Consider the following 20,099-nt stretch of genomic DNA (forward strand, 5'->3'; position numbering starts at 1 on the left):
CCTGACGGGGCTTCGTCACTGGTGACCCACGCGTCCTGTATCGGTGGGACCCCATGGGCCACTGGTACCACACCACGTGCACGCGATTCCTTCGCCCGACGCCCGCCCCCTCTGCCCCGCCGCCACTGCTCCCCCCTTTGATCGCGTCGGCACCGTAGTACGCGCTATCGGTCTTGGGTCTCGTCGTGACTACATTTGGTGATCCCCATCTCGCACTGTCCGGATCCGCCCTGGACTCATCGTTGGCTGAGGCTCTGTCCTCTGCCTCAAGATCGGCGACTGTTTCGAGCTCCTCGTTCGCTTTGGCTGCAGAAAGGTATGGTTTCTTCTTCGACTCACAAAAGCAGAACTAAAGATAGACTAGCTTGATTTGTTGTATCAGTCTGCGCACATTTGTCGTTTAGGAGGAACAACGTTTCTTGCATGACCCAACAAATTCACGATCCTGCATGTGCTTCTCTTGATGAATGCGTGGGAAATCAAACACATTAGGTGCTGGAATAGTGTCCATGAGCAGCATTGATGTAGATGGGCAGCGGAGGGCTGCAGGTCATGCCTTCGGATGCAGAGGTGGAAGACGCTTGCAGGGCGTTTGACAAAATTTCCCAATGGACACTGAGATCTTGGAATTGATTAATCATAGGTGCACTGATCTTATTCCATTATGAACGATTCGTGGAGGTGTAACTTCCTAAAAAAATATGGGAGATGGGATTCGTAGTACTCCCTTCGATATATTGTTGTCGAAATATTACATGTATCTAGACGCTTTTTAAAAATAGATACATTCATATTTGGGCAAATTTGAGTCAAGATCGAATTTAGGATCAAAGGGAGTAGCATTCAACATGTTTGGTGCTTTCTAATTGATCCTATCTTGTGCTAATGGCTTCATGATGCATGTTATTATGTATGCAGAGTGCGGCATGTCCATAAATGACCTGCCAGATTTCATTTTAGGGCAGCACCATGATTCAGGAGGATGGGCCAGATAAACATCTATGGCTACGAGAACAAAGTTCATATGCTACTATTAGAGAATTTGCTGTTTTCGGGCTAAACGTTATAATATCACAAAGGTTTCATTTTCAGTCTCTTATAAGCAGTCCATATTTAGATTTTTACTATGCATGACATCTTTATGCTACTGTTAGAGAATTTGTTGCGCGCAATATTTTATGGTCTGCTTCTTATTATGATGTATTATAAGCCTGTGTTCTAGAAACAATTACTGCACCTGATAGTTTTTTGTTCAACATGGTTGTCTTTTCTATGGTTGGTCCTATCATACGTAGCTAAGTAGTTAATGCCCAAGGATTTAGCTATATCAATTGCCTCATATCTTAAGGTTTTGTCTACTATAGTTATTGCTCTCTTGTCATTTTTGGAAGAAAAACAGTGTAGACCTCTACTAAAAAGCTGTCAATGGGTCGCAATTTGTTGAATTTGATCATGCAGCACTTAATTAGTTTCCATTATTATTTTGTGTGTTGTCTTTTGCTTTCTTGCTCATTGTGGCATGTTTTATTTTCATTTGGTGCATGTGTCATTGTTATGCAGATTCTACACACACACACCACAAAATCAAGGACAACAAAAAGCTTTATGTGCCTTACAATATTCTTCCACTCGATCCTGGAAATACTAACCAAGCTATTGTCTTGAAAGTATATTGACTGGTTGCAGATGCCACCTTTAATGCTCGGGCTATTCGCATGTTCATTCTGTTAGCGAGTAATTTTTTCTCATCGTGTTCCTCTTAATTTTGTAGATTCAAGCTGCTGTTTAAGCTCTCCGAAATACTTTACTTTACATGGCCCAAGAAGAATGAAAGGAAGCCTGCCAAGAAGAATAGTGATCTTCTAGTTGGGTTCAGGCTATGTTTGGGTTTCAACTAATTGTGCAAGAGATGGTCACTGATTTTCTCTCTTTGTGCTATGTTTAGGTTTCAGATAACTGTGCAAGAGATGGTCACTTATTTTTTCTGTTTGCTCTATGTTTGGGTTTCAGATAATTGTGCAAGATGGTCACTTATTTTCTCCGTTTGTGCTACATTTATCCATTTATGACATTGTATATTTATATGTACTCTACCCTCAAAATGTTCATTATCAAAGGGAACATCTCATATATACTCGCAAATGTACACATAAGTAAGATACCTAGCCTGACCAACGATATAAGGTTGTTATTTTCCATGCTTAACTCACTTTTTGAGAAACTGGAGGTGTTTGTTTCCGTGTCACTCATGTGCCTACAAGTAACTTGATGATGAATGCTTATGATTTTTGTTGTTCTTTCTTTATTTGTTATTTGTTGTTCCGTTGCAACGCACGGGCACTCAGCTAGTTCACACTAAAACACGTCTAGATACATACGTATCTAGACAAAGTTGCGACACTTGATATCGGATGGAACAAAAATATATTGTACTCACTCTGATCCTAAATTCTTGACTCAAATTTACCCCAATATGAACGTATCTATTTTTAAAAAACGTCTATATACATGTAATATTTTGACAGCAGATTATGATCGGAGGGAGCAGGAATGATATGATACTATCTGGAATGCCCTCATTTTTATTTCCTCCCTCTTTTCTAGAAAAGGAAGTTTTCATATGATAAGGTGCGAGACCCATGAAGGCACACAGTGACCCCACAGAGCAGCTTAGCCACCCAATAAGCAATTAGTCAGCGGCCCAGCTATTCCCTGGCCACCATCACTGGGAGTTGCGCACAATCTTCTCCTGGAAATACTTTGCTTGACTTGTCCTAATCCATCCCGCCTGGTCTCGCTGCCTCTTTTATAAGCGATGCTCTGCTTTGGTAACCAATGAACGGCAGCCACTGCTTTTGGCAACAACCCTTCTGATTGGTTCCACTGGGTCAGAATTCGCTCAGCTATACGATTTCATTTAGTTTAGAGCCCTATCGGAATTAATTATTTGGAATCGCCTAAAGTGCTAAAAAGGCACCATGAGATACGGCTTTTGCAAAACTGAATAACGGTACAGAGATAAAATAAAAATAAACAACAATTATTGAAAGCAGCACCATCTTGTTTTGTTGATAGCAACGGCAACAGCAACTTGAGTTTTCCCCTGTTCATCTTTGCTGTCACCAGCCATCCATCTCAGGACTGCACAAACGGCAGCCACGGAGAAAAAGACAAAATGACGCAAAAGTACAAACGAAAAAGGAGGCTTTTCCACAGAGAAAAAAAAAAGAAAACAGATAAAAAAAAGGGGGGAAAGACGGAAGAACAGAGCAACAGCTAACCACCGCGCGCGGCGCCGCCACCACAGCCACGCAAAGTCGCAAATTAATCCCGCGTCCTGGATCCGGACTCCTCGGCGACGGATGCGAGCTTCTGGAGGTTGAGCTTGACGACGGTGTCGGTGAACATCCTGGTGTCGTCCTCGGTGTTCCCGGGGGGCACGTCCACCACGTACGACTCCAGGACCACGCAGTACGGGGGCGCCCCTGCGTCTTCCTGGCCCTGGAACTCGGTGACGGAGGTGACGGAGCGGTAGTTCCGGAGGCGGTGCTCGCCGCCGACGACGCTGAAGCTGAGGATGTGGCGGTCGTCGTCGAGGATCTCGAGCCGCTCCGTGCTGGTGGACGCCGGGAGGCCCGAAACCACGGTCACCTCCCGGACGCTGCCGACGCTGGCGCCGTCCCCGGCCGCCAGCGCGCAGGTGCGCACGAAGTGCTTGTACCGCTGCGGGTTGCCGAAGCTGCGCACGATGGGCCACACGTCGCGCACGGGCGCCGCCACGCGCTGCGCCACCAGCGACGTGCACGTCGCGGCGCGGCCGGGGAAGGTGTGGTGCGCGCGCACGGCGCCCTCCAGGGACGCGCGCTCCGCCTCCGTCAAGCCCTCCCGCAGCGCCCGCTCCATGTGCGCCTCCATCGATCTCTCTCGCGGCTTCACACGCTCTGCCGAGGATCTTTGCTGCGTGTTTCAGTGTTTGTTTCTTAACTGACGGGGCTTGGGATGGTGGATTTGGGTTGGATGGAAGGAAGCTTGGATGGCTATATACTGGGCTGGCAGGGCGATGCGGGGGGGAGGAGGCGATCCATCGACATCCATGCACGGGGGGATGGAGCTAAGCAAAGGCGCGGTTTACGAGGAAGCCGACAAGGAGAAACTTTTTTCACTCCAGGATTGTACTGACCATGAATTGGTGCCAGCGTGCGTGTGCGTGTGGGTTTGGGGTTTGGGGAACAACGTCAACTTAATCATGGTTACGGGGTGGGCTTGTCCATGTCACTGAGGCCACCAGCACGCTTCACTCGCAATGATCCGACCCGCTCGCACTTCTGGCCGGAAACACAAGTATAAATCTGGAGGATCACATGGGAAAGGAAGAAAAAAAAATCGTCATGACGAGTAACGTGTGATGGCTAGAATTTTTGATTTAGTGAACTTCATTTTTCATCCACTAGTTTACGTTTTGCGACACACAATCTATTCAGTTTAACAGAATGTTTACAAAATTTTAATATTTAAGCAAACTTGTGACATAAATTACTCCCTGTAATGCATGGATCCAATCATCTTCCTCCCAAATCACAATCCCAATCCCATTTGATCAATCAAAAAGGCAAAAATGCATGGTCAAGCCAAGCTTTCCCCTAACGATCCAACAAGCTATATGTTCTGTCCGGTCATCGTTGTCTCGTCATAGCTCGTTGCCACCACTGCTAGCTCCTCTCTGCGCTCCGTTGCTTCCTCTAGCCTGCCTCCATGACGCCTACGACATGCTAGCATGTGCGGAAAGAAGGGCGCGAGGAAGATGGAGAAGATATAGGCCGATGAGCGGACCTGACCTGTCATAATTCGAAAAATAAGAGGAAAAACACTTGATGAGATAATTTGTATCACAAGTTTTTTTTTAATTTTGTTTAATGTTGAATGGGATAGATTGTGGGGCACAAAAATGGACTTCACTTTTTTTTTGTCAACGGGAATGTCGGTTCTCTCTTAAAAGGAGGATCATTAAACAATGAATACATATTCATCAATCAACAATTAAGATATGAGTCTTTTTTATGCTGGTAAAAAATTAACATAAAAAAGCAAAGTGATCTTGTATTTTAGGAATTTTATATTTAGTATCTAGCCTCGTATTGAGAGAGAGAGCATTCCAACCACTCATATGTATAAGAGAGAGAGCGCGCATTTCAACCACTCATACGTATAGGAATGGCCCTCTAACACACCTCTATTTTGAGACTTGAGAAAGAAGACAATATTTTGAGTTAAACATGGCTAGCTTATACATTTCCACACGCACAAAATTCATCAGCGCACATGATTAGAGGATACTATGTCATTAAGGATACTGTTTGGTTTCATGTATGTCTACACTCTTTTGTTTCCAGCATAACAATTTTAATACTCGTATTTTATTTAGAGTAAAATACACCACTAGTCCATGAACTCGATAAAAATGAACACTTTAATCCATGAACTCGGAAAACACACATTTCAACCCATAAACTGGGACTACCGTGTCACTTTATACAAAAACAGTTCGGCGAGGCTTAAACAAGCCATGTGGTCGCCACTCAGCTTCGGCCAGGACTGCGGGCTACTACTTGATTTTCTTAGAATTTATTTTGCAAAATCACCATGCCCGAGTCGCCCGTGAGTGGCAAGGCGGCCGCGCCCAGACGAGAATCTTGGGCCCCGAGAACCACACCGTTGCCGCCGCCGCCTCGCCAAAGATTGCTATCAAGCCCACAATGTTCAATTTTGATGAGAGAACGCTGGTTAAGTGGTCGTCGGCGCGCAACATGACGTCGGCGTCCGTGAGGAAGAGCAACAGCGTGCTGCCCAGGCTGATGACCAGGAAGAGGAGCTTCGCCATTGATAGAGGCGACCCTCCGCCTCCAAAAATCCCCAAGAGCCCGTTCCCAACTGTAAGGGTTGTGTAAGCAAGGCCATGCATTCATCCTTTTTTCCTTGTGATGTGAAGCTCAATGGAGCTAAACTATTCGTGGGTTTGTTTGTGCAGGAGAAGAGCTCGATGAGCTGTGCCGCGGCTAAGCCGCCTATGAGCCGGAGAGTCAGGGAAGGAGAACCCTCCTCACCGGTCTCCGACGACGACACCGCGACGTCAGCTAAGAGGCCGCCGTCGGCCGCTCGCTGGTGCCGGGGAAGCTCAACGCGCTCGGCAAGGTAGCAGCTCATGGTGACCCACCAGCATGGTGACTTTGAAAAAAAAAATCTGAGAAAATCGAGTAGCAGCCTGCTGTCCTAGGTGAAGCCGATGTGGCGGCCACGGGACGTATTTAAGCTTCGCCAAACCGTTTTTGGACTAAAGTGTCGCGGTAGTCCTAATTTAAAGGTTTAAGTGGTGCGTTTTCCGAATTCGTTGACTAAAGTGTTCATTTTTCCCGATTTCATGGATTAATGATGTATTTTACTCTTTTATTTATTATTAGAATCAATTTGACTCATCATTCTTAAATGAACTTTTACGCCCCCACACCCCAAACACACAAACCACCCTACTCTTTTTTCTGCACTTTGAAACGTTCCGCAACTGACTTGAGGAGAAACAGAGCCATACGGGGGCGCAGTGTCATTTTCTCATTCTCCTCCATGTGCGTGTGTTTAGTACCTTGGACTTTGGTACTCAACTTGTATGTCCAAATCTAAAATGAAAAGGTACCTTGAACTTTGGTACACACTTGTCTTCATTGAAAACTCACTTTGGACCCTATGGTGATTTGGAATATGGTTGGACCATGTTGTCAGCACGCACACAAGGTACTCCCTCCATTCTTATTATAGCTCATATAACTTTGTGTAGTACTTCTTTTTTTTTCTTTTGTGGGGAAAGTTTGTGTACTTCAACCAAAACAAATCCTTGTGTTTTAGTACTTAGTCATTCCTATTAGCTTAGAAGTAATGAGTGTGAATAGTTATAGGCTAGAAGCTACCGAACTATATAAGAAACGAATTGGAAAAAAAAAGAGCTATATGCAGGAATGGATGGAATAAGTGATTATCGAAGTTTGATGGAAAGGTCTAGTGAAGAAAACGGGATGACTTTAGGTTATCTAGAACCCAAAATAGACTATTCTTCTTTTACATGTTGAAATAAATGCATAATTCATGAAAAGAAAATCCAATCGAATTGAAAGTTCAGTGTTTTCTACTTATATGTCTTCCTAAAATTATTTTTTCTTCTAAATGTTGCTCACCAAATTGCCCATGTTGTCAGAAACTTCGTGTGCTGCATTGGCATTGGCAAAACCATCCAAATCATACTTTACGTCATGAAAACCACCTTAAGTAAAAAAACTGAACAGGTTTCACAAGGTGAGGATTCGAAATAGTGTTTATTTATTTTGTGTTCAACCAACACTTGGACAAAAATCCAGGCTTTTTTCCTCTCGATTATTAATTTCTCTCCAACATGAAACTAAAATTTGTTTAAATTTGAAGAGGTTTATTTTAGGCGCTGAATTTTGGTGCGAGATCATCCGCTCCATTTGTTCAGTTCCGATGGACGTTGGAACACTAGAGGTAGTGAAGGCATGCGAATGGCAGTATTTTTACTATTATAAAGGTGTCAACCTGTGGTGATGGTCTGGCACTTATTAATTTCCACCACATATTGACATGAAAGCAACTAAGAGCAAGAACAACGTGGGAAGTCTAGCAACCTGAGAGAAGAACCGATGCTAAGAAACAAAAATCTGGTCCAATGTACAAGTTTTTTTACTACCTCCGTCCAACAATAGGGGGCGTATTAGCTTTCCTTTGGCCAATGCTTTAACCATATATTACTCTATCAATATATAATTATATTATATAGATTCATATCCATTATATTCCTACCCAAGAATATTTGCTTATGGTAATGATTTTGATCACATTAGTCATATATTCGTTAAGTAATTTATGGTCAGAGACTTAGTCAACCAAATCCTAATATGCCTCCTATTGTTGGACGGAGGGAGTAGCATCTGTTTTGGGACCCACCGGTCAGAAATCCTCCACCATCTTCCTCCCGTTTCCACGTTTCCTCCCCCAGCCTTCCTCCCCGATTCTTTCCCCAACTACGACAATCCCCAAAATACGGACCTCGTCAGATCCCGATTCGCTGCCTCTTCCTCCCGTACGAGATGGTGACGAGGCCGGAGACGAGGCTCTCGGCCACCGGAGTCGGGCGCCTGGACTACGGCGCAATCTCACGCTCGAGCGATGGCCGGAATTGCACGCCCGGAGCTGCGCCTGTGCCTCCACGCACCGGCGACGACCCTCACGTAGGTGGCGGCGACGGAACCCCATGACTTCCCTTCCGTTCTCCTCTCCGAAGTCCTCTCCTGCCGCTGCTCCCTCCCCCATGCCATCTGGATCTGCGTGCGGCGACGTCGAGGTGCTTGATGGCAAGGGGCTGGAGAAAGAGGGACGAGGAAGGAGGCGCTCGGGGTGGGACCTACCAGGTCAACTATCCACTAGAATCGGTGCAAGTAGTTGATCCGATTCCACAAAAAATTTCTTAGCTAGCACTGCTCCAATGGCTAGAAGCGGTGCCTGGATTGGTTTTCCTCTTCTTAACTATGGTTGTTGACCAATGTTGTGCATGCTCTAAGGGCATCCTCAACAGCAAAGGAGGAAGTACCGCTACTTAGCTTTCTTCTCTTTCCTATCCTTTTTTCTCTCTCTTCAATCAATCATTTATCAAAGTAACTTTTCAGCTTGGACCCACATGACATACTCATTTCTTCATTAAACTATCTTCTCATATTCATGGTCCTTGTGCCAAGATTGTTACTTCTGCAGCAAGCATACCACCTCTTCATCTTTTCGCTCCACCTCAGCCAAAAAGTAGGAAAGAGACTCTAAGCATCTGCTGATACCCCTTATTGATGCACGCATGATTAAAATCTGTATAGATCTCAGTATTAGAGTAATTTTCGTCGCGGCACACGGGCTTTTTTTTTTAGATAAAAGGCAGTTGCCCAGTTCCATTTCAACGAAACGAAACCAGCATTCAGTTAAGGTCCATTACAACCATATCAGGCAGGATGAAAAGCTATAAGAAGCATTAACAGGAGACAAAAGAAAGACAGCTGCAGAGAGCCAGAACAGGCTAAGTAATCATCGAAGCTTCAAAACAGCTTCAGTCCCATCTTCGTCTCGTTCAGTGTAGGGGTTCCCGGGCCTGTTAGCAGCATGCGTCTCTTCTTGATCACCGAAGTCAGGGAACCTCCGACGATTTGATCTCCAGTAACAACAAGCATTTGTCCCAGATCACAATATCTCTCCTCGGGCATAACGGCTTCCAACGCTTTAGCAAGCGCATCAATCGCTTCCACAGGACCTGTACATTGAGCCATACATGTCGAGCAAATAGCAGGTCATTACAAAATTTCCACAAGGTCCACATAAGTCCAGCAGTGAACATGTTGAGTACTCCATTCCTTTTATTACATAACCAGTAGGTGGCCATATTTTCAAAGGTTTCAGCATTAGTTCAGATAGATCTCGAAGCATCAGTCTCGCAACCACACAATCAAAGAACATATTTTGTCAGGAACATGTTGCCGTTTACAAAGGTTGTCTCTAGTAAGAAGTTTATTATTGCTTAAAAGCCAAAGAAACATATGTATCCTGGGGGGTATAGGTATCTGCCATAGAGATGGTACATAAACTGGCATTACTCCCCTACAATTAACTACATCATAGAGGGACTGGGAAGTGTAAATGCCAGAGCCGTGCAGTTTCCAAATAAGTTGGTCATTCTCCTCAGTCAGTTCAACACTGGAGAGGATCTGAGACAAAGTGTCCCACTGTTCTACTAAGCGAGGTCCAAAGTTTCTTCTGAAAGAGAGTATTATGACTTGGCCATCCCAAACCTCAGCTAAAGTAGCCATCTGTTCATTACAGATGTAATACAAATCCAAAACTGGATAGCTAAACTAGATCCACCAAACCATTGGTTTACCCCAAAGCGAATGGATCTACCATTGCCAGCCAGCCACTGGTATCCCAGTTTAGCTGCCTTGCAAGCCCACTGCACTCCTTGCCAAAAAGAGGAGCCCGTTTGATCATCACAGGCAAAGATATTAGGGTTGGAAGCATCATATTTATAATCAATTATTTGCTTCCATGGTCGATTGGAGTCTTGCATATATCTTTTGATCAAGGAGGAGAGAAGAGAGACATTCAGGTCTCTGAGATTAGGTATCCCGAGTCCTCCATATTCTTTCTTCATCGCCATCATCTCCCAGTTGGCAAGATGATACTTTCTATGTCCTTCGTTGTCCCACAAACAATGGGCCATTTTGGAATTGATTGCCTGGATAGCCCAGCTAGGAAATTTGATAAAGGAAAGTAAGTATATAGGAATACTAGCAAGGCATGCCCTGATTAGAACAAGTCTACCTCCATAGGAGAGTAGCCTGCCTCTCCAGCCAGCAGCTCTCTTAATGACCTTATCAATAACTGGTTGCAGATCTTCTTTCTTGAGTTTGCTATGGTGGAGGGGCACACCTAAATAGGTGATTGGCAAGGAGCTGGGTTTACAACCAAAAATTTGTGATAGGGAATTAATGTCCCCTTGCTCCAGGTTGATGGGAATAAGATCAGACTTGTGATAGTTTATTTTCATTCCTGAGATTTGTTCATAGAGAGTGAGGATCCATTTAAGATTCGGTGCCATAATCTGATCATTTTTAAGGAAAATCAAAGTATCATCTGCATATTGCAGACTAATAATACCACCTGGAGAAAAATTGGCAAGGAGACAAGATATTAGGGAGTTGGCAGCAGCTTTGGAAAGCATTCTGGTGAATACATCAGCTACTAAATTAAAGAGCAAGGGGGATAAGGGATCTCCTTGTCTTAAACCTTTTCCAGTTTCAAAATAGCCACTTTCAGAATCATTCATCCTAATACCAACAGATCCCCTAAAGATGAGATTGTGGATTTTCCTTCTCCAGTTCAGGCTAAATCCTCTACTGGTAAGCATGCTATCAAGGAATTCCCAGTTCACTCTATCGTAAGCTTTTTCATAGTCTAATTTCAACGGGATTCCAGTTTCTTTTTTTTTTGGTATATCTCATGAATAACTTCATGGGCAGTGACCACACTGTCAAGTATGTATCTTCCTTTAATGAAGGCTGTTTGATTTATGGAAATTAATCTATCGGCACAACAGTTCATTCTAATAGTGCAAACTTTAGCAAAAAATTTGAAGCTACAATTGGTCGAGGCAATGGGTCTGTATTTTTTGAAAGAAGTGGCATCTGACTCCTTGGGGATAAGTGTAATCATAGCATAGTTCAATCTATACAAGTCTGCCTTGTTACAGTTAAAGTCTTTAAATAATCTTAACAGGTCACCTTTTATTGTATCCCAAAACTTCTGGTAAAACAGAAAAGGAAAGCCATATGGGCCAGGAGCTCCTTCAGCATAAGAGGTGAAAACAACTTCCTTAACCATTTTCTTCATCAGTAACTAAGTCTTCAGAATTTCAGAAATTATTATCCAGACTAATGTCCAGCTTTTCTTCTGGTCCAAACAGTTTCTTGTAGAAGTCAACTGCCAATTGCAACATGGATGCTACCATAGGAGCATAAACATATAGGCTGCTCAGAAAAATACAAACAAAGTCTCATTGCTGAATATGACTGTTTGGACATTCTATCTGAATCTCAACCTCCGCTTTCAGATGAGAAAAATAGATGTACCATTATTAAATCTGAATTAAATGCTATCTGGAAAATGGAGGAAATTAAGGCCAGACAAAGATCTGAAGAAAAGAACATTTTAGAAGGCGACAAAAACACATCTTATTTTCATGCCATATTTTTGGCACACGGGCACAGCGAAAGATGCATGTGCCGTATCTGAAAGAACAAAAGGATGGAGTTGCATGTGCCGCGGGCGGGGCGGAGCGGGGGCGGGGGGCCAGGCGCGCGGCTACCGAGAAGTCCATTCCCAAAGCTCCCAGCAGCGCCGCCAGTTGTTAGTTGTCCCACACGGCGTCCATGCCCGATCTCTCTGCATGCATGCGTAGGCCTCTTTGGAACGTAGCAGCTTCTCTCTCACCTCACCCAACACGGCAGTACCCTATCCTTTCTCTCCATCGACCTCTCTGCAATTTGCAGGCAGGGGAGGGGCGGGCGGTCCTATCGGGACGGGACAAGCGTGCAGGGCTGATTTGGACGCAGCTGGTAAGAGATGAACAAGATCAGGTGTGGAGCGCAGCACTCATGGATGCATGTAAAGAAAACGGACAACAACCTGGTTCCAGCTCCGAGCCCCTGAGCGGCACTTGGATGGATGTATGTACTTCTCTCGATGAATCCATCGATCTGGCTTCGTTTTTCTCCGCGCGCCGTTGCGGAATTTGGCGCCGCGCGACTCATGGCCCCTCGTCCGATCCTCAGCTGGTGCGGCTCATACGTACTCCAGTACTCAGGCCGACGACCTACAAGCCGTCTGCGTTTTGTTTTGGCCTGGCCTGGCCTGCAGACGGACGCTACGGCGCACGCGCCTCGCCCCCGGTTTGGAAGTTGCAGTTATAATCTTGCAATGGATGGTTTCTCCTGGCGGGAAAAAAGAAAACCTTAGTATAGCTCGGTTGAAACCGGTGTACGAATGTTCGAAAGCCCCAAACTGATGTTTCGGTAGAAAAACGAAACACTCTACAAGGCTTGATGGAGTTACTAATCGCTGGTCCACCCTTGGGACTGTTTTGCAGGTTTATTTTTGTTCTGGTTCCTTTCTTCAGCGTGTGTGTGCATGCTGCTGTAAATTTCAGACTTAATTGCAAACTGTCTAGTATAAGTTTGCACTAAATACTTGTCGCTGTTTTAGTACGTATAAGTTTGCACTAAAACAGTGACAATTATTTAGGAACGGATGGAGTATATTGAAGGAAGTGCTGAACAAAGAGTCACCCAATCATGACCCTGACTCCCTACAGTCAAATCTCTTCTTGTGGCTACCTGTGTGGCGAGTTTGCAATACCACCGACCCTTAACATTGGGGCCAACCATTCATAAACGGCATCAAACTAGGCAAAGAAACATATTTGGGTTTTTTATATTGATAACTCAAAAGTTTGTGATCTTTAGAGAGAGAGAGAGAAAATCTGTGGACTGTGATAACTACGTAATCGTTCTGAACTAGTGATTTTTGTAATTATACACAACGAAAATTGAATACCAAAGGAGAAAAAGGTTAGAAAAAAAAAGAAGAAGCAACATGAAGTAACCAACAACGCATATGGCAACGTTGGTGACGGGGAACAAGGTTTGGTGATGGGGAACAAGGTTTTGTTCACATCAGTAGCAAATTAGGAACCCTTCATTAGATCATATAAGAGTTACACATGCACTAGACAAGGTATAAGAAAACTATGAGGATAATTTAACCAACCATTATCTGGAATTTTTTTGTTTGTGAGAAGGCCAAGGCCATATATTAAATCAACCAACCCTTACAGAACCATCTTTAAAGTAAATGAAAATTACACTTAACTTCTTGTGGGTAAACGTCGTTGTCTTCCTCCTACACTCGCCGGTGGCGCACTGTGAGCTCGATGCTGCCTCTGGACCTTCGAACCACGTTGGAGCCAGCAAAACGTAGTTGACGTAGCAGTCAAGAAGTCGTCGGTCGGAGCCAGAAGACGCCGGTGACAGTGATATCTGCAAAACACAAACACAAACTTAGATCCACCACTCTAGAAGAGCAGCAACCAAACGTCCCGTAATCCTCAACACCACTGGTGAGATCGCCGTCGATGAGGTGGATGAGGAATTGGAAAAACCTTATTCTTGATCCGCACATTGCCACCGAAGCTTCGCTGCCAGTTGACCAAACACTAACTTTTGAAGACCTAGTAAAGCACCAACGTAGGAGTTACAAGCAGAGGAGGTAGGAACGTTGCCGGAGGACGGATGCGAACTGGCTGCTGGCGGCTAGGGCACGGGAGGCAGGAGACGGGACGTGAAAAAACGATTCAACCATTATCCGGATTATGCATTAGAGTATTTCTGTAACTCATTAGCTAGAAAATTCAGCTCTCCGCGATAGTGTTCAAAAGTTGCTTCAACAAACTCATGAGCCGTCTGGGATAACTTCTTCATTTATATGTCGTCTCCGCTCCCACCAAATATACCACACGCCAAATAGCAGTAATTGGTATGCCCCTCTGTCCCGAAATAGTTTGCAGCCTAAGGAAAACATTAGCTAAGAGGAGGGATTTTGACGTGGGTTAGACAAGGAAATTCTTTGTCCTCGTTTTTTTATGTGAAATCATGAGAGATTTTCTTAGACCACGTCGAGTGTGCCACATTTACAACAAACTAAAGCCAAGAGTTTCTTTAAGCAAGGTTTAAAGTTCATTTGTACAAATTAAATTTCCGTACCCAAAAAAAGGACTGAAATTTTCAGAAAATATTTCAGACTCTGATGCTTGAAATTCCACAAAAAATTGAGCACAACATAGTTTTTTCCATCACAAGTTAATTAGTCGGTTCTCATTCAAAAGAGAAAAATGCCACACTAGATTTTAGGATAGCGCAAGTTTACATAAACTGCTTTTTTCTAGGCTCAAATTATAGTCAATCTGAAGGTCGTTGAAATTTTGAACATTGGCTTAGCACCGGTGCCTAACACTACAGAACGTCGATGCTTGGATAAAAAGGCAGGAATAGGTGCTTCTGCTTGCTCCGGAGCAACTGACACCTCCGGCAATAAAATACTGCATCCGTCTAGGTATCAAAGATCTCTCTTGAAAAATGATACAGCAAAATAGATTAAATGTGGATTTAATGTTGAAAACACTAGTGTCAATTCAACAATGACTCAATGCATGGAAATGAAGTGTCAATGCAACAATGACTCAATGCATGCAAATGAATTAATGTTTAAGTACTCCCTCCGTCTCATAATTCATGTTTCAAATTTGCCCAAAAATGGATGTGCCTATTCCTAAAAGCGTCTAGATACATGTAATATTTCGACAAGAATTATGAAACGGAGGGAATAGAAACCAAGTAAAGTAATGCATGTAGTCAAGAGGAAGACACATGTGAGAAGCCTTAGATCTGTAAATCACATTACGAGGAAAATAAACATTTGATACGAGGGAGTAGTATTTTTTTTTTGAAGCCGAGGGAGTAGTATTTTGACTAATCGTTGCATGTCAGGCCCAAAAAGATCGAAGTTCAATAATCTTATTGAACGCTCGCTAACTCGGTTCGTTAACTACATAACCAAACATGACTTCCTTTTCAGATCGTTAACCTTAACGATCTTAACGAGCGAGCTCGGCGAGCGCTCGTTAAGCTCGTTAGCGAGCTCGTCTCGTACATCACTTGTGAAACTTATTTTGCTGTTAGAATTATGTTGTTATTTCTCTTTTGTTGTGTTATTTCCAATCTTTATAGCGTCGTTTAACTTTTGATATATTTTGTTTGCTGACAAAATTTATCCCAAGTAAACAGGTAATGTCCAAAAATTTAGATCATCATACCATCCATTATCTTAACGAACGCTCGCGAGCTCTTAATGACCGAGCCGAACAATGGTTTCAGATCGTTAACGATAATGATCTTAACGATCCGAGCTCTTAACGAACCGAGCTTGCTCGTTAGCCAGCCTGTCACCCAACTCACACTAGTCTGGGAAAGACGCCAGGCAATTCCGTTTTTTCTTTACGCAGGGTGTTCATTTTGAATCAAGCATGGATTCCCACGATGACTGCAGTGAAAAACAAAACAAACGTGTGGCGGTAACATAGTTATTAGGCTGAAATGAAATCAATTCTTTAGTCAACCCAACCAAACACGTCGGCAGAGCAGTCTATTTATCTGTCTGGGTGACACCGTGTCAGTCTTTTTTTTTTAGGGGTCGACACCGTGGCAGTCTGACAGAGGGTTAGGACGGACCTGAGTTTCGGTCAGATGAACTCGTGGGCCAGCCAGCATGGGTCGTGCTCTGCTCAAGAAGAAGAAGCCCATGTCCTCCATGAGACCCTGGTCTTTTGAGCGAACAAAACGGGCATGCGCCGCTCAATGCAACACGCCGGCGAGCCCCAGGGTCGCCGGGTGGCGGGTGCCGCCGTGCCGCCGCTGTCCCGAGGGGCGGCTGGCGGGGGTTGTACATCCGCCGTTTCACCATTCTCCCCTTCTTCATTTTATTTCCGGTTGTTTCGGTTTTTTCCTGTCGATGTCCCTCTGACGAGTCGATTCCGTTTCGCAGGCATTGGTGATTTTCTACCGTGCGCCTGCTTTCGGCGTTGTTGCTTGCCGCCGTCCGCCTGTGTTTCCCTGGACGGTGGTGCTACGGTCGCGCTTCGCCGGTTCTCAGCCTGTCGTTTTGTCAGGTGATTTTCTACTCAACTTTGTTGGTGCTTTTTTTTTTACTTGTTCCCTAAATGTACTTCCTCATTTGTGCCGTTTTTTGGGTCCATGACAAAGGTGATGTAAATGTTCCTGTTCAAACTAAGGACTGGTTTGATAATTTATTTTCATGGATCGGTTGCTATTAGTGTATTCCTGAGTTTCGGATTGCCTGATCTTCCCTTATCGCAATATAAGCCAATAAGGTGAGTAATCTGGGCTAAAAGAGTTGTCTTCGGAGTTCTCCAAATTCTTTTTTTCCATGGTTCATGCATTTAGTAATTTCGATTTTCCAATCGGTCGTTTACATGATCCACAAACCACAGGCAATTTTTACTTTCCTGGTGTACATATGCTGTTTTATATCTTATTTATTTTTTCAGAGCATTTTGTTTGCTGCTGTGCATCTTCTGTATTATATCTTTTGAGTATGTGCATTGCTAACATATTTCTGAGCTTGGAGTCCAAAGTCAGACAAGGTTAGGCTTCAGGCAAATGAAAATTTGATAAATAATCGTAGCCACTTTCCGTTCAGCAAGGGTTGCTATCTAAAAGGGATCTCATTTTGAAAAAACATACTTTGACCTTCTTCTGTCTATGTTCAGCTACAAGATCAGTTTGACATGTCTCTGAATTGTGAAATGCCATCAATTCGTAGAGTTATTGACAGATGTTCTACCTGATCTTTGTTGCATTCATGCATTTCAGTTTCAAGAATGCCCTAAGCGGATTGGAATTTGGAATGTAGATGGATAACTCAACTAAAGAACGCAAGACCCTATTCAGATTTTTATAATAACTAACACAGTACACGTGCTCTGCTACACACTAATAAAAAATACTCTACATATTTAAGGAGAATGTTGTTCTATTATTTATTGTCTTATATCAAATAATTTTGTATTTGCAATGTTTTGTGCCAAAATCAATAGGTGGCATGGTCTATAGGTGACGGACTGCCTCCGCCAATTGAGATCTTTATAGGAGTAAAGAAATAAGCTCTCATGGTCAACATATTCAGTTTGCTTTGGCATGTTACTGCCTCTAGATTTCCTCTGGCATTTGCTTGAGCTATCATTTTAGGAGACGGTTTTCAGTCCTTGTGTTGTTATCATAGAACTACCATAACATGAGGCATCTTGGCATATATTTTGATCATAAGTAACATTGCTTTGAGTTACTGAAAAACTGTATTTATTTCTAGCTATGAATATATCCTGGCCATGTACCAATTGTCATTAAAATGAAATGCCATAATGCAAGTTGCATGCTATTTTGTTGTATTTTTAGCATTATTATGTCCTCTTTTAGATCATACATGTTCTTTATGTCTTTTATGCTTCTTCCCATTTACTGTGGGCAAATCAGCAATGCAATGTTGTGCATATATGAGAGAGCCCAATGTGTTCATTTCTGATCAGGTGCATCAGTTAAGGTATTTTTTTTATTGAGGGAACAACATGATTTATTTTTCTCCTAGTTCTTATTTAAATCCACGCATTTATTTCTCTGTGGGATATGTAATGTCTGATATGCTGATTCCCTATATGTTTTGATCCAGTCAACATTTTTTCTGGATTTCTCCAAGAAGTTCAGGAGTATGCCTCTTCTCTTCCCACCTTAAATGTTTCCGTTGTTATTCTGATTGGGCGAGTGATAGAATAGCTCTAAAGATTTAGTTATCATGATAGGTGTGGTTTTGGCTGCATGACTTTCTCTATTCTCCATAGGCAGAATTAACTTTCTTTAACTTTAGGTGCAACTCTATCCTCCATAAGTGTACTTATAGTGATAGGTATTGTTCAAAATGTGACCAAATTAAGTGTTGGAAACTACTTGCACTACTATCTTGATGGGGAAGTAAAGCAGGATACCGGGTTTTGTTTAAGTAAACATGAAGTGCCCTTTTTAATATGAATACTCGAGTATCGTAATCCTTTGAACTTTTTCATAGTTTTTTTTGTACGACCACTTTTGCACTTTATTTTACGGAAAATTTTCAATTGACTCATAAAACTCATATATTAAATTATTCATATAAATTTCAAATTGGCATGATATTTTAATCCTACATTTTCTCTATTCACACATGATACTCTTTGCATCGGAAGTCTTTGCATCCAACACTTCCGTCAGGAGATTTTCCAAGGTGATGACCGTCTCTCACCCTTCCTCATTCGGGGTCAGAGTCTGGTATGTCCTTCATTGTATTTCTTATTTTCTGACTTACACACGCGGGAATAATAAACAGTGAGCACCAGTGCTTATGACAACCGTTGATGCTTATGCTTTTTCCGACCTGCTTGCAGATCCTGCAGGTAAATTTCTAATTTATCCACGCAAAAGATCTCGGATTGAAAGTGAGGCATTCTTTCTTTATGCTGAATCATGTTTCATAACCAGGTTAGAAAAGTCATCTACATATTGTCAACAGTTATAAATTAAGACGTGAAGAAAATCATATTTGCTAACAGGACTCGACTAAACAAAAGTATATGCCATGAATTCAGTAACTTTTGCCCATATAAAACTATACAAAATAAATCAATCTGCTGCAATGCCATAAATCAAGGCAATGTTGCATTACTTCTAAGTTCTAACCATGCCATTAACTTCTTTATACAGGTAGAATATAGCAAGTCTTAACTTCTATGGTTTGTTACTGCAATTGTTTTGCACGGTTACTTCTGCAAGTACCATAACCAAAGTTACTCATTTGTTGGACTTCTAAGCTAGAATTACTTTTTTTCCCGACAAAATGCAAGAAGCTTTGTGTCTCGGTACATTGATAGAAAAGGGAGTTATGTGTAAGCCCCAAAAGGGCAACACATGCTGCTTCCAGTTCCACCATGCTGTGAGTCTGTGAGCATGATAAGTGACAAGGTGCCCCTACGAGAGGCATCAGATCCACGAAAGCATCTCTGATGACAGGCGGTATCAGATCCATGAGAGTATATATGTTTTGTCAGTGCACACAAATAATGAATGCTTCCTGCAGTTTTAGAATTTCGAGGGTTTGTTCACATAAGTGAACCACCAGTTTTTTTTAATCCAAACCTTAGAGCTTAGAGTAGCATCATGGTTTAGTCATCATAGTGCCTTAAGCTCCACTGGATTTTTTTTAATACTCCTGTCATCTAGGCAGAATCTTCCACTAAAGTTGGAAAATGATCCAATGCTGAGATACAGTATTAAATTCAACCATATCATTCATTTTTCTTTCATAGCATTTGAATAATATACTTCTTATTCTGGTCTCAGAAATTCCAAACTTCAGAAATCTGCGTGTGCATCATTTGAAATGGAGAAGAATTTGGAAGGTGATAGATGATGCACTTTACTATCTGTCACCTTCTCATGTTAAGCATTTCAGCTGAGTTTAGCCAAACTACTAAGACTAATTGGAGAAAACAACATGTATGCCCATAAAAAACTGGTTTGGTATCTCACCTTTAATCTGGACATGTATCTAGATATGATATGCTATGTCCTAAGCTATCAAAAAAGGGTTTCTAAGAATAAGAGACTGTGTAGACTCGCAATCATGACAGGCCTGGACAGATTAATTATTAAAGTGACAGCCGTGGATGATAGTGTTTCTTGCTGTGCAGAATCCTGGAGCAGGGTTGTCAATAATTTGTACAGTGATTATTTAGGAACAGCTGAATAAAGGATAACATCTATGCATAAATCCTAAAAGGTTCTTGGCACTAT

At 42.8% G+C, this 20,099-nt stretch overlaps 1 protein-coding gene and 1 long non-coding RNA gene across 4 annotated transcripts; one reads left to right on the top strand and one right to left on the bottom strand.

Moving 5' to 3' along the window:
* Positions 1-2,963: 2,963 nt before the first annotated feature.
* LOC100840898 (abscisic acid receptor PYL2) lies at positions 2,964-4,329 on the bottom strand. Its single transcript, XM_003563699.4, has one exon. It carries the CDS (start codon positions 3,913-3,915, stop codon positions 3,325-3,327), a length of 591 nt encoding a protein of 196 aa, XP_003563747.1. The 5' UTR covers positions 3,916-4,329; the 3' UTR covers positions 2,964-3,324.
* Positions 4,330-15,950: 11,621 nt separating this feature from the next.
* LOC106865874 lies at positions 15,951-19,975 on the top strand. Of its 3 annotated transcripts, none has more exons than XR_001405388.2 (3): positions 15,951-18,578; positions 18,695-18,788; positions 19,647-19,975. It is a non-coding gene; the product is annotated as an uncharacterized LOC106865874 (long non-coding RNA). The 3 variants fall into 3 exon arrangements; XR_002962203.1 differs by having other exon boundaries at positions 15,952-16,140; positions 16,246-18,578; positions 18,695-19,975; XR_002962202.1 differs by having other exon boundaries at positions 15,953-16,369; positions 16,464-18,578; positions 18,695-19,975.
* Positions 19,976-20,099: the final 124 nt, after the last annotated feature.

This window comes from Brachypodium distachyon, chromosome 1 (assembly GCF_000005505.3).
Source record: "Brachypodium distachyon strain Bd21 chromosome 1, Brachypodium_distachyon_v3.0, whole genome shotgun sequence".
In the NCBI taxonomy this organism is placed as follows: domain Eukaryota; kingdom Viridiplantae; phylum Streptophyta; class Magnoliopsida; order Poales; family Poaceae; genus Brachypodium; species Brachypodium distachyon.

Excerpts from the sequence above, each read along its gene's own strand:
- LOC100840898 (XM_003563699.4), bottom strand. The coding sequence starts at position 3,915 with ATGGAGGCGCACATGGAGCGGGCGCTGCGGGAGGGCTTGACGGAGGCG.